The 16828-nt window shown below is 39.5% G+C and overlaps 1 protein-coding gene across 4 annotated transcripts in view; it reads right to left on the bottom strand.

Annotated features, from left to right (window-relative positions):
* Bbox1 (gamma-butyrobetaine hydroxylase 1) overlaps window positions 1–16828 on the bottom strand; it is a 78536-nt gene that overhangs the window by 18475 nt on the left and 43233 nt on the right. For all 4 annotated transcript variants that reach the window (XM_029567643.1, XM_008841718.3, XM_029567645.1 and 1 more), the window contains exon 5: window positions 6864–6969. In XM_029567643.1, the coding sequence (XP_029423503.1) occupies window positions 6864–6969 (106 nt within the window). The remainder of the gene's footprint in view (window positions 1–6863; window positions 6970–16828) is intronic.

The following is a 16828-nucleotide window of genomic DNA, read 5'->3' as shown; positions in this document are numbered from 1 at the left end:
ATATTGACATATTTCTCACACTTGTTAGACTAGGTGCTATCAGACAGCCAGCGTTGGAGAGGATGTGGGGAAAGAAGAAAACCATGTGCACTGTTAGTGAGATTATAAAAAAAAATGTTTGAAATTAAAAAATGAAGCTGTTATGACTTCATATCCATATTCAGGTGCCAAGGAACCAAGTGTAACTGACTGTGACTAGTAATAATCAGATATATAGAGATTAGAGACACATGTGCAAACATTTGAATGTTAGTAGCATTAAAAATGAGTCTTTCAACTCTGTATTCTGTATTTTAATAATGAAATGGAGATCTTTTTTAAAGGTTAAAACCTCATTTAATTTTATGTTTTATAGGGCTCATACTGAGTACAATATTGTATAACTATTAATTCAACTGTAGACCTAAAAATTTACAGCCAATTTTGAAAGAGATGCATCTTAGCTCTGGAAATTGTTATTGAATATGTCAATGCTGTTGTAATGAAATGTTTCTTCTAATTACATGGTCATTAAATAAATGATCAAAAAATCAACAGACAAAACGTGCTTTCTTATGTCATCTTTGTGAGGGATTACAGATGAAAACAGAGCTTATAATCAATACAGTGCTACAGTTGAAGATGTAGACATAGGCTTAAGGTTCACTAGTAAAAGGCACAGATCACACAATCTGCAGACAGGGAGAATGGCAAGCTGCACCAGGCAGGAAGCCAAGAGAAGAGATAGGTTTAAACTGGTTAATGGGTATGGATAAATACGAGATCTATAAAATAATATGAGAGTGCAAGTAGATGATGGCATTGATAGGTGTGTAAAAATGTATACTTTACTAGATAATAGAAACCTGGAGAATCATGAGGGGTCATAGCAGGTCAGGCTGGAAAGATGCTTGGGGCTTTACCATGAGCTGTCTTAAGTATCTGATGAAGGATTCTTGTACTTTATGTTGTATATGGAGAGGAGTGAGTCACTGAATATGGAGGCAATAAAGACTGAGTTGAAGAATATATTAGTCAGTGGTGTCCCACAGACAGTACTTTTGAGATGGGAACAGGTCACGCCATAGCTACATGAGACTCTAAAGAGATAGTTCAGATGTGACGATAAGAATGGTATGAGGTAGGGTGGGCTATGGGGAATGCAAGAGCACAAGTGACACTGGGAATGGGAAACCAAATTGGGAAAGTATTAATTTTGCTAAGTTTTGGGAGGAAATGTTGAACATATTACAATTTAAAAAGCAAAACAGCAAAATTAAAAAGAAATCTTGTGAATATTATGAATATCATTTTCCACTGATTTTGTGATTCATTTTGGTAAGTCAGTAAAGTTGGGTGATTTTGAGTACCTAAATTTAGACCCTGGGTTTCTGCTTGAAGAAACTAATAGCATTTGGTTGGGAAATTTTCACTTTTACAGAGTATAACTTTAAAATTACTGCCTCACTTATTTCTTGAAGAACGAAAGAAGCAAATACAACCAAACCCCAGACTTAGGTGGGTATATGTATTAGTACTCTGTTGATGGTCCAGAGCAGTGCTGGCCAGCAAGATGTGCTTCAGTGATTGGTGTGCTCTTTGTTGTGTCATACGGTGATCACTAGCTCTATGTGGCTATTGTGTACTTGAAATGTAGCTAGTATGACCACAGAATTGAATTTAAAATTTTACTTTATTTTTCTTTTTGTACATGTCTGTATGTGGTGTATGTGTGTGTGTGTGTGTGTGTGTGTGTGCGTGTGCCTGTGTGTGTGTACATATGAACATGTGCACATGTGCGTGGAGGCCTGAGCTGGCAATGGGAGTCTCTCTTCATCCATATTCACCTTATTTGTTGAGCCAGGACTTCTCAGTTAAACCCAGACTTTGCCAATATGACTAGCTAGCCAGCTAGCTTGTTCAGCAGATCCCGTCTGTGCCTTCTGAGTGCTGATGTGATAAGAGGGCTGCCACATGGGAATCTGAAGCCTGCTTCTCACACTTCCCTAGCCAGTGTTCTACACACCAAGCCATCTCCCGCCTCTTACTCAACCTTACATTAAAATTTCAGCAGTTACTTCTTGTGATCAGCGGAAGCCTTACTAATACTGTACTGCTCTAGAATACAAACCGTTTCTCCCTTTCAAAATCATGGGTTTCCTAATTTTTATAATTCTATATACAATTTGTTCTCAAATTATAATTGTGTAATGTACATTACTCCTCATACAGTACTTGGAACTTGATAAATTTGTCTTCATTTTTCAGATGGAGAGATTGAAATACAGAGGTGTCAAAAGTCCCTAATAATACAATGCTGGAAGAGGACATGCTAGATGATCACCAGAGCAGCAGCAAGTGCATTTCCTTCTAATATTTGCTTTTGTTAGAACATGAAGCAGGAATCTAGCTGCTACCCTACCTTTAATAAAAATTCAGCAAGGCTGCTAGTTATAGGAACACAAAGCTCATAGTTTTAATGAAGTGTTACATAATTTCAAAAGATGAGTATATTCACAAAGACAAAGATCCCAAGAAATGTGTAAGGTCTCCTTGTAGAAAATTCTTGATAATAAAAAGAATAGGAGAAGGAAAAAAAAGTCCCTAATAAAAATGTAATCAAAATGTGGTAAAGATGGTACTCAAACTTTTGACCACTTGCCTAAAATACTGATACATAGAAGTCCCTCTCTTATAAAGGAAAAATCCATTTATAGTATTCTTATAAGTCCAATCTTGTGTGATATATGAATGTATAAATACATCTTTATTTTCTAGGCCAAGTAAATGATGACTCAATCTTTAAAGTGATGCAACTTTTAAGCTTGGAAAATACATGCACAAACTGTCCAAACCCTTTGAGGACAGTCATCTCAGGAGGATATTGAGAGATAGAGCAACACAAGGATGCAGAAGGAGAGGAGTCAGCTGCAGGTCTACAGAGCACCACAGAGCAAAGCAAGAGTACGACTTTGTCTTTAGTTGAATCGATGTTCAAATTATTTTGGATTTTACCATAGTGGACCCACACAATATTTGAAATACTAATTTTTGAAAGTCCAGTTGATGCCTTTTAAACAAGAGAATATTTTATTATTTTTATTTTATGTGTATGCGTGTAATTGTCTGCATATAGGTAAGTGTACCCCTGTCGAGGACAGAAGAGACTGTCGCATCCCCTGGAACTGGAGTTACGGACAGCTGTTAGCTGCCATCAGGTGCTGGGATTTGAACCCGGGACTTCTGCAAGAACAGTCAGTGTTCTTAACTGCTGAGCCATCTCTCTAGCCCCTGTGTAGTTATATTTTAAATACAGCCTTATTAAAGAAAATAGGTTATTATTGAGCATAACATTTTCACCACTAATCAAGAAAGTAAATATACCCCTGTCATGTATACAACCCAACTTTATTTCACATAAATTGCTCAGAACGAAAAATTTCCTTTCTAAATATTTCTTTATTGGACCATGTGATCTTTGGCTCAGAGAAAAATGTGAGCAAAGCAACAGCTGTGTATCTTTTAAGATGCGTCTCCTTGTCCCTAAATCAAGCTGAACTCTCGCTAGGAAACTCATTTTCCAGATCATTTCATCTGTACCGAAAAGAACATTTACCTTTCCTATTAGCTATAGAAAAGCCCAAACTTTGGTATTAAAATAATTCTTAATAATTCAAAATGGAAGCAGAATGAGAGCAAAGTCAGTAGGTGCCTGGAGGCATTCTTCTGTTAGAACAAAACAGCTCAGGAATTTGTTATTTCAAACTCTAGCAAGGGGACTGAAGAGATGATTCAGCAGCAGTTAGGAGCACTGGCATCTCTTGAAGAATGACCCGGGTTCAGTTCCTAGCACCTACGTGGTGGCTAATAACTGTTCATAACTCCAGTCCCAGGGGATCTGATACCCTTTTCTGGCCTGGGCAAGCATTGCATGACACTGGTGCACTTACATCCAGGGAATACCGTCCTACGCATAAAATAAAAATAAAAAAACCTAAATATTATAGCAAGTCATTTAGCTTTGGATGCTTCCTTTGCTGATGGAGACAGGGACAACCTTGTTGCACTTTTTGGCTTTTTATAGCACATTTGGTATGTTGCTCTTATGTACAGGATGCTGAATTAAGTTTTGAGAGATAAAGAAGTGTAAGATTCAGTTACTGTCTTTGAAGAGTTTGAAAACTGACAATGTATACAAATAATCTACCACATTATATGTTATGGGAATTAGTAATTCCAATTCTGAACCATACATAATGATTAAAAAAAAAAACTAGGTGGATGTCTAGGTTCAAGTCCCCATTAACTAGATGCCATCCTATGAAAGCCTTCTGTTTCCTTTCCTCATGTAACAGAGCCAGACACAACGAGTCTTGTCTACCTCAAGGATTTCTAGGAGAGCTCAAGTAAAGACATGCATGTAAAAATGTTCCCAGAAAGTGTACAAATGTAAGAAGATGCCAAGTACTGTGCTGTGCCTTGAGAAGCACTGAGTTATACCTTAGGAAGCACTTGCTATACCTCAGGAATCACTGTGTTATATCTCAGGAAACACTGTACTATACCTTGGGAAGTTCTGTGCTATACCTCATGAGTACATAGGAAGTCATTTAATTCCCTTTCCTTATGATTTCAAATTTAACCTAGAAACAAAACTTAAACTCACAAAAAAGCTAAAGATGCGTTAACAATTTAAGTAGGCCCTTTTGTTTTCTGGTCTCATTCTTGAAGTCACTCTCCATTCAGCCATTATCTGATGAGCTGAGTTGATTAGTTTGGCTTTTTTTTGAACCACATTTGGAACAAGCCTTGCTATGCATTTCCTTCAACTACCACCAACAAAGGTGACCAGAAAAGTCATTTTTCTGTCATCATTTGGTTCAGAGAAATCATGTGGTGCTTTATAATCAACATAATAATTTAAAACACATGAAGCCAAGTACTAGACTAGCTTAGCTAATTCTGGCAAGAACCATGGGTAAGGATGAGGGCACAAACTAAATACGTTCAGTTCAGATGATGAAAAAAGGAATTCATCTTGATTCTGGCCTATTTCTTCTTAATTAACTTGAGAGTTGATCAAATTTTTATCTACCTTTGAAGAGACAGATTTGTGTGTTGTTATTTCATTCAGACAGTTTAGCTCAGAAAACTAGGGCTACATTCCCTTTTAAAAATTAGTCTCCTGACCATCTGCTTTTTGGTTTAGTAAAACGATGATTTTGTAAAAATGCATTTGGTTTAGTGAAATGATGATTTGTGAAGATGGAGAGGATGAGTGTCCAGTCAGAATTCCCCTGGGGAGAACTGTGCTGCTCACAGAGCATCTTCTTTGGCAAGGGATCTGATGGATGGGATAGGAAGGAGTTTCCCAAGCTTGCGACTATTCTGTTCCTCATGCCAATATCCGTTTGTAAAGCAGTTTTGTAGCTTTTCATGTGAGCTGTCACTTTCTCATCTCTTCAGTCTGGGCTAGCCCCACTAATTGCTTAGATCAATAAAACATGACTGAAGGGACACTATGCTGATTACTGGCCTAGGTCCCAAGATTCTTGCATGCTTTGGTTGCCATTGTGAAAATGTTGCCAGTTCCCTGTGAGAAAGCCTGGGCTAGCCTGCTGCAGGATAATAGACAAGGTGGAAAGCAGAGGCAAGCCATCTCAGCTTCAGCTGAAGTCAGCTAATCCCTAGCCAACTCAGCAGCTGATGAGTCCCAGATGGCTGCAAACAGTAACCGCTCAGAGGAACACAGCTCCAATAGTAAAAATGCATGTGCTGACTACCTTAGCTCTTCATTATTATTATTATTTATTATTTGCCATTACCAGGGACTGAACCCAGGACCTCATGCATGTGGGCCTCTCTGCCACTCTACCACTGAACTACATCCCCCAGGGGTATTTTTTACAGCTTTGAATTTTATAAGTACTTCCCATCAGTTTGACTCTGTGTGTGTGTGTGTGTGTGTGTGTGTGTGTGTGTTGTATGTTGTGTGTATGTGTGTGTGATGCATGCATGTGGGTGTGTAGGTATGCACATGCCTATGAGTATGGATGTGGAGACTGGAACAGGACATCAAATGTGTTCCTCTGTTGTCTGTCCTTTTAAGCTATTAAATCAGGGAGGGGTGTGTGTGTGTTTGTATGTGTGTGTGTGTGTGTGTGTGTGTGTGTGTGTGTGTGTGTACATATGTGTGTATGGGTGCATATGCACATGTTTAGTTGCGTATTTTGAGGCCAGGGGTCAACATATGCCATAATCTTCAATTATTTCTTCACATTAGACAGCATTTCACACTGAACCTGGAGCTCTTCAATTGCCTAGACTAGCTGGCCAGCAAGCTCCAGGAATCCTCCTGTCTCTGCCTTGCCTGAGATTATAGGCGCACATGCATCCACACCTTGCTTTTTGCTTGGATAACAGGGATCTGAACTGAAGTCCTCATGCTTGTGTGGCAAGCAATTTTACCAACTGAGCCATCTCCCCAGCCCCTAAATCGAGGGGTTTTAAATGCATCAGTCACGACCATGTGACCACACATTGTGATTCCAGATTTCATTCTCTTTGAACTCTCCTGGGAGTGATATATGTGCAGAAACACCTCAAGATATGTTGCTGTCCTAAAATCTGTCTTGGAAAAGTGAAAGCTCCAATAGTATTTTCCAGGAAGAAATAAATAACTGTTTTTTTAAAAGATGTAAGAAAATGCTCTGTCCTTTTGGGAAATGGAGACATTCAGAATTTAGGCATGGAGATTTTTGTGAGTTTGGTTTGTGGCTGAATATAAGACAGTTCAGTGGAGAAATGTATAATCTGGACTTGAAGTACAGGAGAACCTTTGTCCTTGGCTTGGCTTGTGGAAAATTTGTTGAAGCTCACCTTACCCCAGGTGGATGGTGGAGGGCTGGGTAGTCAGTGTGGAAACTGAGCTTCCCAGTTGTATAAGCCACATTGTTGGCATCAATCTTGTCCTGCACTTGCCAAGTGTGTCTGCAAAATACAAGAAACATGTGTTTAACCGGGTTGACACTAAGCCAGAGGAAATGTGTTGGAATGCATTTGCTATGTGAGGGGAAATGGAAACTTTCCATTTTCTGAAATAATTAACATAATGACTAAGAACAGAAAAGGGCTCTAGCCTTTCTTTGTCCAAAGTGGCTCTTTCTGAACTGGAATTTCTTTATTTCTCCTCTCAGCATACAAAAGAGTAATTCACATCCTAGTTTCCCTATAGAATTTGAAAGAACTGTATGTGGGATTGTGGGTCAACTTTCCCTGAAACTTCACACAATATAAAATGAACAATTTTATAGCAAAGAGCTCAGGGACATTTAGTGTATTCAAAATGGTGGCAACATCCCTGGGATATAATTAGTTTAGAAACATTGTCATTCTCAGCTGTAACCTCTTACCCAGTGTGCAGTGTCTCCTTTTTCTGCCCTTACTTTGGTTTTTGGGAACCAGTAATCTGCTTTATGCCTTTATGCATTTACCTAGTTTGAATATTTAATACACACAGCATGGGAGGGACCCTCCCAAAACAAAGGGAGGAGTGCATCCTGGTCCCTGCTGAAGGGCATATACACAGTTTGTCATGACCTTATAGCATGTTACAATCATCAGAAAACAATGTGTTGCCATACTTGGGAGACAAAGGACTACACTGTACAGGGGAACAAAGGAGATAAAAACAAAATTGAAGACCCAAATATGAGTATATGCAATTTCAGCCACCTGATATTTGACAAAGGGCCCAAGAACATTCACTGGAGGAAAGACAGCATCTTCAGCCAATGGTGCTGGCAAAACCGGATCTCCACCTGTAGAAGAATGAAACTGAACCCCTATCTTTCACCTTGCACAAAAGTCAATTCCGAATGGATCAGAGACCTCAATGTAAAGCCTGAAACTCTGAAACGTTAGAAGAAAACATAGGCAAAATTCTAAAAATATAGGTGTAGGAAAGGATTTTCTAAACCGGACATCAATTGCTCAGGAAACAAGGTCAAGAATTAACAAATGGAACCTCATTAAACTGAAAAGCTTCTGTACATCAAAGGAGACAACCAGAGAAGTGAAGAGAAAACCCACAGAATGGGAGAAAATCTTCACTAGCAACACATCTGACAGAAGTTTAATATCCAGAATATACAATGAACTCAGAAAATGGAGAATCAACACAAGAAGTAACCCAATTAAAAGATGGGCTAAGGAGCTGAACAGAGAGTTCTCAAAAGAAGAAGTAAAGATGGCTAAGAAGCATCTTAAAAGATGTTCAACATCACTATTAATTAGGGAAATGCAAATTAAAACCACTTTAAGATTTCATCTTATCCTAGTCAGACTAAGATCAAGAAAACAAATGATACCAAATGTTGGAGAGGATGTGGGGAAAGGGGAACACTCATCCACTGTTGGTGGGGCTGCAAACTTGTTCAACCACAATGGAAAGCAGTGTAGAGAACTCTTTAAAAACTACAAATGAGTCAGGCATGGTGGACTACGCCTTTGATTCCAGCACTCAGGAGGCAAAGGCATGTGGATCTCTATGAGTTCAAGGCTGGCCTGGTCTACATAGTGAGTTCCAGGACAGCTGGGGCTACAGGGAGACCCTGTCTCAAAAAATACAGCAAAAAAAAACCCCAACCCCCCCAAAACAAAACAAAAAAAAAACCAAAACAAAACAACCCCCCCCCAAAACTACAAATGAACCTACCATTTGACCCAGTTATACTACTTCTTGGCGTATACCCAAAGAACTCATTCTATTGCAGAGACACTTTATGTCCATGTTTGTTGCTGCTCTTTTCACTATAGCTAAGAGACAGAAGCAACCTAAGCGTCCCTCAATTGATAAGTGGATAATGAAAATGTGGTTCATTTATAGATGAAGATTTACTCAGCAGTAAAGAAAGATTAAATCGTGAAATTTGCAGGTAAATGGATGGAACCAGAAACTGTTATACTAATTGAAGTAACACAGACTCAGAAAAAAAAAATCAACATATGTTCTCCCTCATATGTGGATCCTAGAACCAAATCCTGGTAAGTGCATATGTATCCAGACATAACTACAGGAGCCAGGATAATGGAAAGGAACCAGGGAGGTAAAGGGAAAGAAAGAATCTGAAAGAGAACAATAGGAAACAGGCCTTAATAAGGGAGATGTGGATAAAAATTGGGTTAGTTTAAGGGAGCGGGGAGGGAAGGGTATACAGGGAACCCAGGGGATAAAGGGAAAGAAGGAATTCCAGAGAGGTAGGAACATAGGAGAAGGATATTATTAAGGGAGAAAGCAGGAAAATGGGGGCACCTTAATTGTGGAAACCATGATGGAGGGGTGAGACAATGCGAGAGATAAATAATGCCTAGCTAGTTTTAAAAACCAGAGGGAACCATATTAGTCCAACAACCTACTGACAAATTATACATACCAGATCAAGAAATATATGTCTAGGCAAGGTTTATCTGAGAACAATTGGTCTTTGCCCAAGATTTATCTACATGACACACAGTAATTAAAAGTACCAGACTGGTGGAACTAACCTTCTTGGATGTTTAATAGACATACTTTGAGGCCTATACTAATTTGGTCAGGGGGACATAAAGGACAGATTTTGCTCCTTGCCCTCCTACGTTGACTAGTTCCAGGGGACTATGAGCATCTCTCAAAATGTCCTGTAATTGTGGTGGGTCACCTGTTGTCTTGATCAAGGAGGCCGAGGAGACCCCACGAGATGTACTTGAACCAGTGTCCAGTCTACAAAGAGGAGGGTCAACACAGAGGAATCATTTCCTCCATGCTTCCAAGTGAAGCCAGCCATGGTCGAACAGGTCCTTTAACTTATCTTCACATACGTGGAACTGGTAAAAGAAAGAAGCCAGGGACTCCTCCTAAGCCCATGTGACCCCTGAGGAACAGATCCTCAAACGACTACCTTAAGAGTAAAAATAAATTGGTTTATCTGGGCCAACTGTATGGCTTTAAACACCCAAAAGGAAAGTATAACCAAAGATTAAAGGGGTCAATATAATTTTTTAGAGTCCATATGTGTAGCTAAAGGCTACACAACAAGCAACAATGCTGGATAGGAAATACCTTCTTTTGAGTTGTTGGCCAGGGTGGCCCAAGGGACTCCCAGATAGTAACCCAGCATAGAACTGGGAAAATGAACAGCAGACTCCAATCTTATCTAAAGGTATATTGACAACCGATTGCTGCTAGATGAGGAACAGCTCACCTTCCTGAAACAAAGATCTCTAGATGGGCTGACTAGTTTCACCAGATGGACAAGTAGTGGGGAACAGCTGGGGGTGCCGACATCACAGCACACAGTAGCAGGGAAAAGAGTATAAGGGCTCTAGTGGGGGAAGGGAGGCTATGGGAGGGTGCCATCTGGGAAAGGGGTGTACAGTTGAATAAGATGGTTTGGGATGTTCTGTGTGGTATACATACACAAAAAACCCAACAAATTAAAAAAATTATATTTGAGGAGGAAGCATAAAAATTTACATCATGGTAATTAGTAGAGGTGATAAACATTACCACTGAAATCTACCCAATGACTTTGTAGACATACACAGGTGCCAAGGATCCGAGTGCAACCAGTTATGACTAGTATTAATCAGATACACACAGATTAGAGATGTGCCAACATCTCAGTGTTAGTAGCAAAAGCAATGAATCTTTCTGTAAGAAACAGTGTATTTTAAAATGAAATGGAGATCCTTTTTAAAGATTAAAAACTTATTCAATTTTATGTCTTAAAGGGCTTATACTGAGTTCAATATTGTATAGCTGTATTAATTCAACAGCGAACCTAAAAATTTTATAGCTACTTTTGAAAGAGATGTATCTTTGCTCTGGAAACTCTTAATGAGTATGTTAAAGTGGTAATGAAATGCTTCTTCTAAAAAAAAATTGGAAAAAAGAAGTCTGATAAAAACATACAAACGAAACAAAACAAAACAAAACGTAAACTTTTGCTTTGTTTGGTGATCTGTCTTTTGAGTATTAACCCACGGAGCCAAGTACTAGCACCAATAAACTGCTTCCTGGAACAACCTTGGTATCTCATCTCTCTGTGTGAAGGGCCTACTGCAATGGGATTATAAAGTGCATGGCCTTTTGGGTCTGACTTCTTTCACTCAACATAATATTGTCAAGATTCATTTGTGGTGTGGTAGTAAAAGTTAGCACACCTTTTCTCTTCATGACTGATAACACTTTACTGTATTCTGTTGGGTGGTTGAATATTGAACTGTTTATATGGATGGGCCACAGTGTGCTAATCCCTTTGTTCATTAATATGTCCATATGTGCTGTTTCTACTTTTGGGTATTTCAAATAGTGCTCGTCTGGGCTTATGCATTCATGTAATTATTTGAGCACCTCTTTTAAAATTTTAAAATATATGTGCAAGAGTACAATGAAAAGTTGTATTATTATTTTGTGTTTTGCTCTTTGAGGAGTGGTCAAAATACTTTCCTCAGCCGCTGTCCCATTTCAATTCCCACGAGCAATGTGTGAGGGTTTCCGGTCTCCTACTTCTACACTTACACGTTGAAGTTGTCTGGCTTCAAAAGCACTTATTAGAGTCAAGATAGTTGATGTGAAGTGTTATTATGGTTTTGACTTGCATCTTCCAATGACTAATCATGTTGAGTATCTTGACATGCTCTTATTGGGCATTTATGTTTCTTTTTTGAAGAATTGTCTATTCAAATTATCTATTTTTATTTTTATTTATTTTTTAATATTTCATTTATTATTTTTATTTTATGTATATGAATGTATTGCCTGCATGTAGGTAAGTGCACCTATGTCATGCAATGCCCACAGACAGAAGAGGCTGTTGGATTCCCTGGGACTGGAGTTACAGACAGTTGTTATCTGCCATGTGGGTGCTGGGATTTGAATCCTGGTCTTCTGCAAGAACAGTAAGTATTCTTAAGCACGGAGCAATCTCTCCAGCCCCCAAATTATCTATTTTTAGATAGAGTTATCTTTTGGTTGAATTGTATGAGTTCTTTATATATAACCAAAATAAGGCATCATTAATTTTATCTCTATCTGGATGTGTATGCCTAAGTGTATATATGTGTACCATGTGCATGCGGTGCCGCTGGAGGCTAGAAGAGGCCATCAAATCCCCTGGAACTGGAGTTACCAGCAGCTCTGAACCTCCCCACATGGTGCTGAGAAACAAATCTGAGTCTTCTGCAGGAGCAACAAGTGCTCTTAACTGCTGAACCATCTCTCCAGCCCTTGTGAACATCTTTCAGTGATCAAATGCTTTTAATTTTGCAGAAGCTCAACTTATCAACTTTTCTTTCTTAGACATACTTATGGTATAATATCTACAAACCCATTACCCAAATGAAGGTCATTAAAATTTACCTGTGTGTTGCCTTCTAAGATTTTTGTACATTTATATCTTATTTTTAGGCCATTGATCCATTCTGCTATTAATTATTATATTATTGAATTTTTATAATTTCATGCATTTTCCACTCAAATCCAGACCCCCTCCCACATCCATACCTCCCCCTATACCCTCACCGAAGCCTATGCACTCTGCCATACATGCTGAGTCCTATTCATTCAGGTGTTTGTACCCAAATATCCTTCAGTGTAAATGCATCCACTGGCGTCTAGTCAGCCCATCCAGTGGTCGTATGTAAGTCATACTCCTCCTCACCCAGCAGCAACCAGTCTCAAATAGTTCTCAATCTAGTGCTGATCTGCCACCTGTTTCTCACCTCCCCTTTGGGCCCTTGTTTAACTGAGCTGACCTGGATCCTGTGTGCTATGCCACCGCTGCCACAGGCTCACATGAACAAGCCTCCAGTAGCCTGGAAGCCTCCACCTCCCTGTGTTCATGAACCAGCCCTGGCTCTTACAGTCTTTCTGCCTCCTTTTATGCAATGGTCCCTGAGTAGTGGGTGGGTGAGTTTCCATATAGGATTTCCATCCTACACTCTCCCATCTCTTATTCTTCAAAGCTTGGCCAGTTGTGGCCTTCTGAGCCTCACTGGTGAGGGTTGAGGGGTGCATTAGTCATTTTTGTAAGTGGATGAGGTAGAAAGTCTAACTTCATTCTTTTGCTAGTGGATATCCATTTATGCCAGCATCATTTATTGAAGACACTGTTCTTTCCTGACTAAAAGGTCTCAGTATCTCTGCTGAGAACCAATTGACCATAATGTATAGGCTTATTTCTGAATTCAAGGATTTCACTGGCTATATGGCTGTCCTATGTCAGAAGCACACTACAGCGATCATCACTGGATAATTTTGTCTTACTCATATCCCCTTGAAATTTCATGTGAACTTGCCTTTCCAGCTGAGAGAGAGAGAGAGAGAGAGAGAGAGAGAGAGAGAGAGAGAGAGAGAGAGAGAGAGAAATTTTGGTAGATACTTGATTGAAACTGTAGTGTTGTTTGGGTAGAATTAATAATGTACTGATATATATTACAGTATAAGAAGATCAAAATGTGGGGCTGGAGAGATGGTACAGTGGCTAAGAAAACTGTCTGCTCTTGTAGAGAACCCAGGTTTGGTTTCCAGCATCCACATGTCACCTGGCAACCATCTGTAACTCCAGTTTCAGGTGATCTGATACCCTTTTTTGGCCTCCACTGGTGCATTTATACACATGCAGGCAAAACATGGATGCACATTAAAAAACATAAATAATTTAAACAGATAATTCTTAGATATGCATGTTTCCATTGGAAAATCCAGAGTGGTAAGGAAACTAATAAGGGGAGGCTTCATAGGGGCCAGGCTTTTGGAGGGTAAGAAAGAATGCAGTGATATAAACAGGAGACTAATAGAGTTGGAAGAATTAATTAGGGTGGGAAATAGAAGGGCATGGAAGGGCAGGGCAGAGGAGGGAGTATGGGAAGGAATAACTAATACCAGGCCTTTAGAAAAAGCTCTATGACCACTATAGGGGGAGAAACAATCTTTTTTAAGTATGTGACTCTTGGTAGGTTGACCAGGCTCCAGTGGTAGGACCTACACTGAAGGGGCATTTGGGGACACAAATTTGTCTCTATACACACACACACACACACACACACACACACACACACACACAAATTGGGCTGGGGGTAGTAAGGGTGTTGCAGATGGTGAAGGGATCTAAATGTATTCAAGGGGCTGGAGAGATAACTCAGTGTTAAGAGCACTTGCTGTTATTCCAGAGGACCCAGGTTCAAAGCTAGCATTCTTATTTTACTACTGTTCTACAGGAAAAATGATGGATTTTAAATTGTACTCTTGGAATGACTAGTCAGGTCAAGAAATAAAAATTTTAAGCTCTTACATTATCTGCCCCAGTCATAGTCCAGGAGAATTTCCTGTTTCTGTCCTCTGAGCACTAGAATTACATGCAGGCCATGAGGTTCAACCAGTATTTACATGGTGCTAAGGATCTGAAGTCTTGTCCTTATGTTTGTGCAGCAATTATTATCTACTGGTTATACCCCCAACCCTCTTTTGAAGTCTCTTAATGTACTGGATTTTCTCCCTAAACTGTTTGGAGAAAATTCCAGTTTGAACTTTGTTAACTACACACTTATGGCATATTCATACTGACATTCAGTATACTGTCTTCTGTATTTCTAGAAAATTGATAGCTATGCAGAGGCATAGACAGATATTATTCTGTTATATGACAAAAATGTAGGTGGACTTGTGAATTTTTTTTGTCTTTTAGAGACAGGGTCTCCCTATAACCCCAGCTGACCTGGAACTCATTATGTAGACCAGGTTGGCTTTGAACTCACAGAGATCTGCCTACCCCTGCCTCCTGAGTGCTAGGATTAAAGGCATGTGCCCCCATGCCTGGCTGGACTTGTGAATTTTTATTGCAAGACACATAGTACCTGGATGTGTTTCTGTGGTGTTTGCAAAGGTTTATGCTTAATGGATAGCTTCATTAATTCTGGTGATTATTTCAAATAGTGAAATATGAAACTGATAACTTATTGTTTTTTAGTTATCAGCTCATTTCTTTTAAAAAGAGATACTCCCCCCATATACTATTTTGTTATGTAGTATAAAAGCTTACACAGGGATGATGAGATAAATACTTGGCTTCATCCCTTTATTTATCATTTGAAATGTAATGAATTTGCTTCCCATAACTCCAAACAAAGCAGTTACTTAAAGTATAATGTCATTGATAATCATATATTACAATTAGACTTAGGTGACACTTGTATGCAATTTAAAAATTCACTAAATAACACAGAATTGTGTACTTTAAAATGGTTCATTTTTCCCCCTCTTTGTCAGTCAATTTTTATTCAGTTTGAACCACGGGTCATGTTGCAGACACCATCCTTTAAAACTGTCTTAAACTTCTGCTACTTCCTGACACTGATGTCCTCTTTCCCACAATGTGGGAAAGCGGGGTGACAGCTCTCTTGTTCTCGGTGCTGATGGGCTTTCTTTTCTTTGATTGTCTTTAGTGACAATGAGAAGTACAGACTGAGAGAGGACATTTATTTGCTTGTTTATGTGCTCTCATTTCTAACACATGGCCACTCTTTCACAGGTCAGGATTCATGCACACTGGGCCCCTCTGATCCTGAGCACAGTCACCTTGGCTCTTGCCTGTCTATGGACCTGGAAGGTCTGCTGAAGCCCCAACCCTCATTTTCATTTTATTATTATGTGCATTTTACCTCACCTAAAAGTACCAGTGAACTCCACAGTTAATAAAAGAAAATACTGGGGATGGGAGACCTCTCTTGAGAAGATGGCATGGTTAGGTGTGTACTATCCTTTTTCTGAGCACCTTTCCATTTATGTCTATTAATCCCTATGCTTCAACCTATGCTAAAATCCCTCATTCTAATAACTATTTTATTAATTCTTTGAGAATTTTATACAATGTATTTATTATTTATTATTTTTATTTTATGTGCATGTGTGTATTGCCTGCATGTATATAAGTGCATCTGTATTGTGCAATGCCCACAGAGGACAGAAGAGGCTGTCGGATCCCCTGGAACTAGAGTTTCAGACAGTTGTTAGCTGCCATGTGGGTGCTGAGATTCGAACTTGGGTCTTCTGCAAGAGCAGTCAGTATTCTGAATCTCTGAGCCATCTTTCCAGCCCTTATACCATGTATTTTGATCTGAACTCTTATTTCTTAGCTCCTCCCAGATCCGCACACCTCCCTCTTCTTAATAAACTCCACCTCTGCTTCATGCTGGCTGACTCTGACATCTTTCTGTGGTAAAGTCAAGGATGCTGGCTCCACTTGAGTAAATGTCTCTGAAAAGAACTCCTCGGGGTGCTACCAGCAGCACAGCGCTCTGTCTCTGGCTTCCCCTCCCATAGCTGCTGACATCTTTCTTGGCGACCATGAAGGGGCATTTCTGAAATGGTGTTGGAAATTTTCCCTGACTGCTGCTTAGCTTCTCCACTCCTCTCTTTGCCTTGAATGCTACCTTGACTTCTTTGCTTTTATTTTGTGACCAGAGACCCACATGATGTTTAACGTGTGCCACTGGTGTAGAAGACAGGAATCCCCTTAAAGCCATCCATATACTTGCTGGTCATGTCCAGGGACAAATCACCATGAAGATTGAGCCCCTGGTGTTCTAAGCCACTTTCTTTCCTCAAATAGACTTTTCAAGTCCCTGTTGAGGGAAACCAAGATGGGAGCATGCCAAAGAGAGTGAATCTTTTTAAAGAGCATATTCTAAATCCAAAAACACATTAGGAATGACTGCATCTATGCATAAACTGGCTTTCAGGACACACTGGTCCCTGCTACAAGGTACAGACTCAACCTCATAAACAATTGTTCTCATGTGGTGATGGCCC

Source organism: Nannospalax galili, unplaced genomic scaffold, assembly GCF_000622305.1.
Source record: "Nannospalax galili isolate Female #2095 unplaced genomic scaffold, S.galili_v1.0 scaffold481, whole genome shotgun sequence".
Lineage (NCBI taxonomy): Eukaryota > Metazoa > Chordata > Mammalia > Rodentia > Spalacidae > Nannospalax > Nannospalax galili.
Note: the sequence above shows the minus strand (reverse complement) of the source record. Positions and strands in the feature narration are given on the sequence as shown.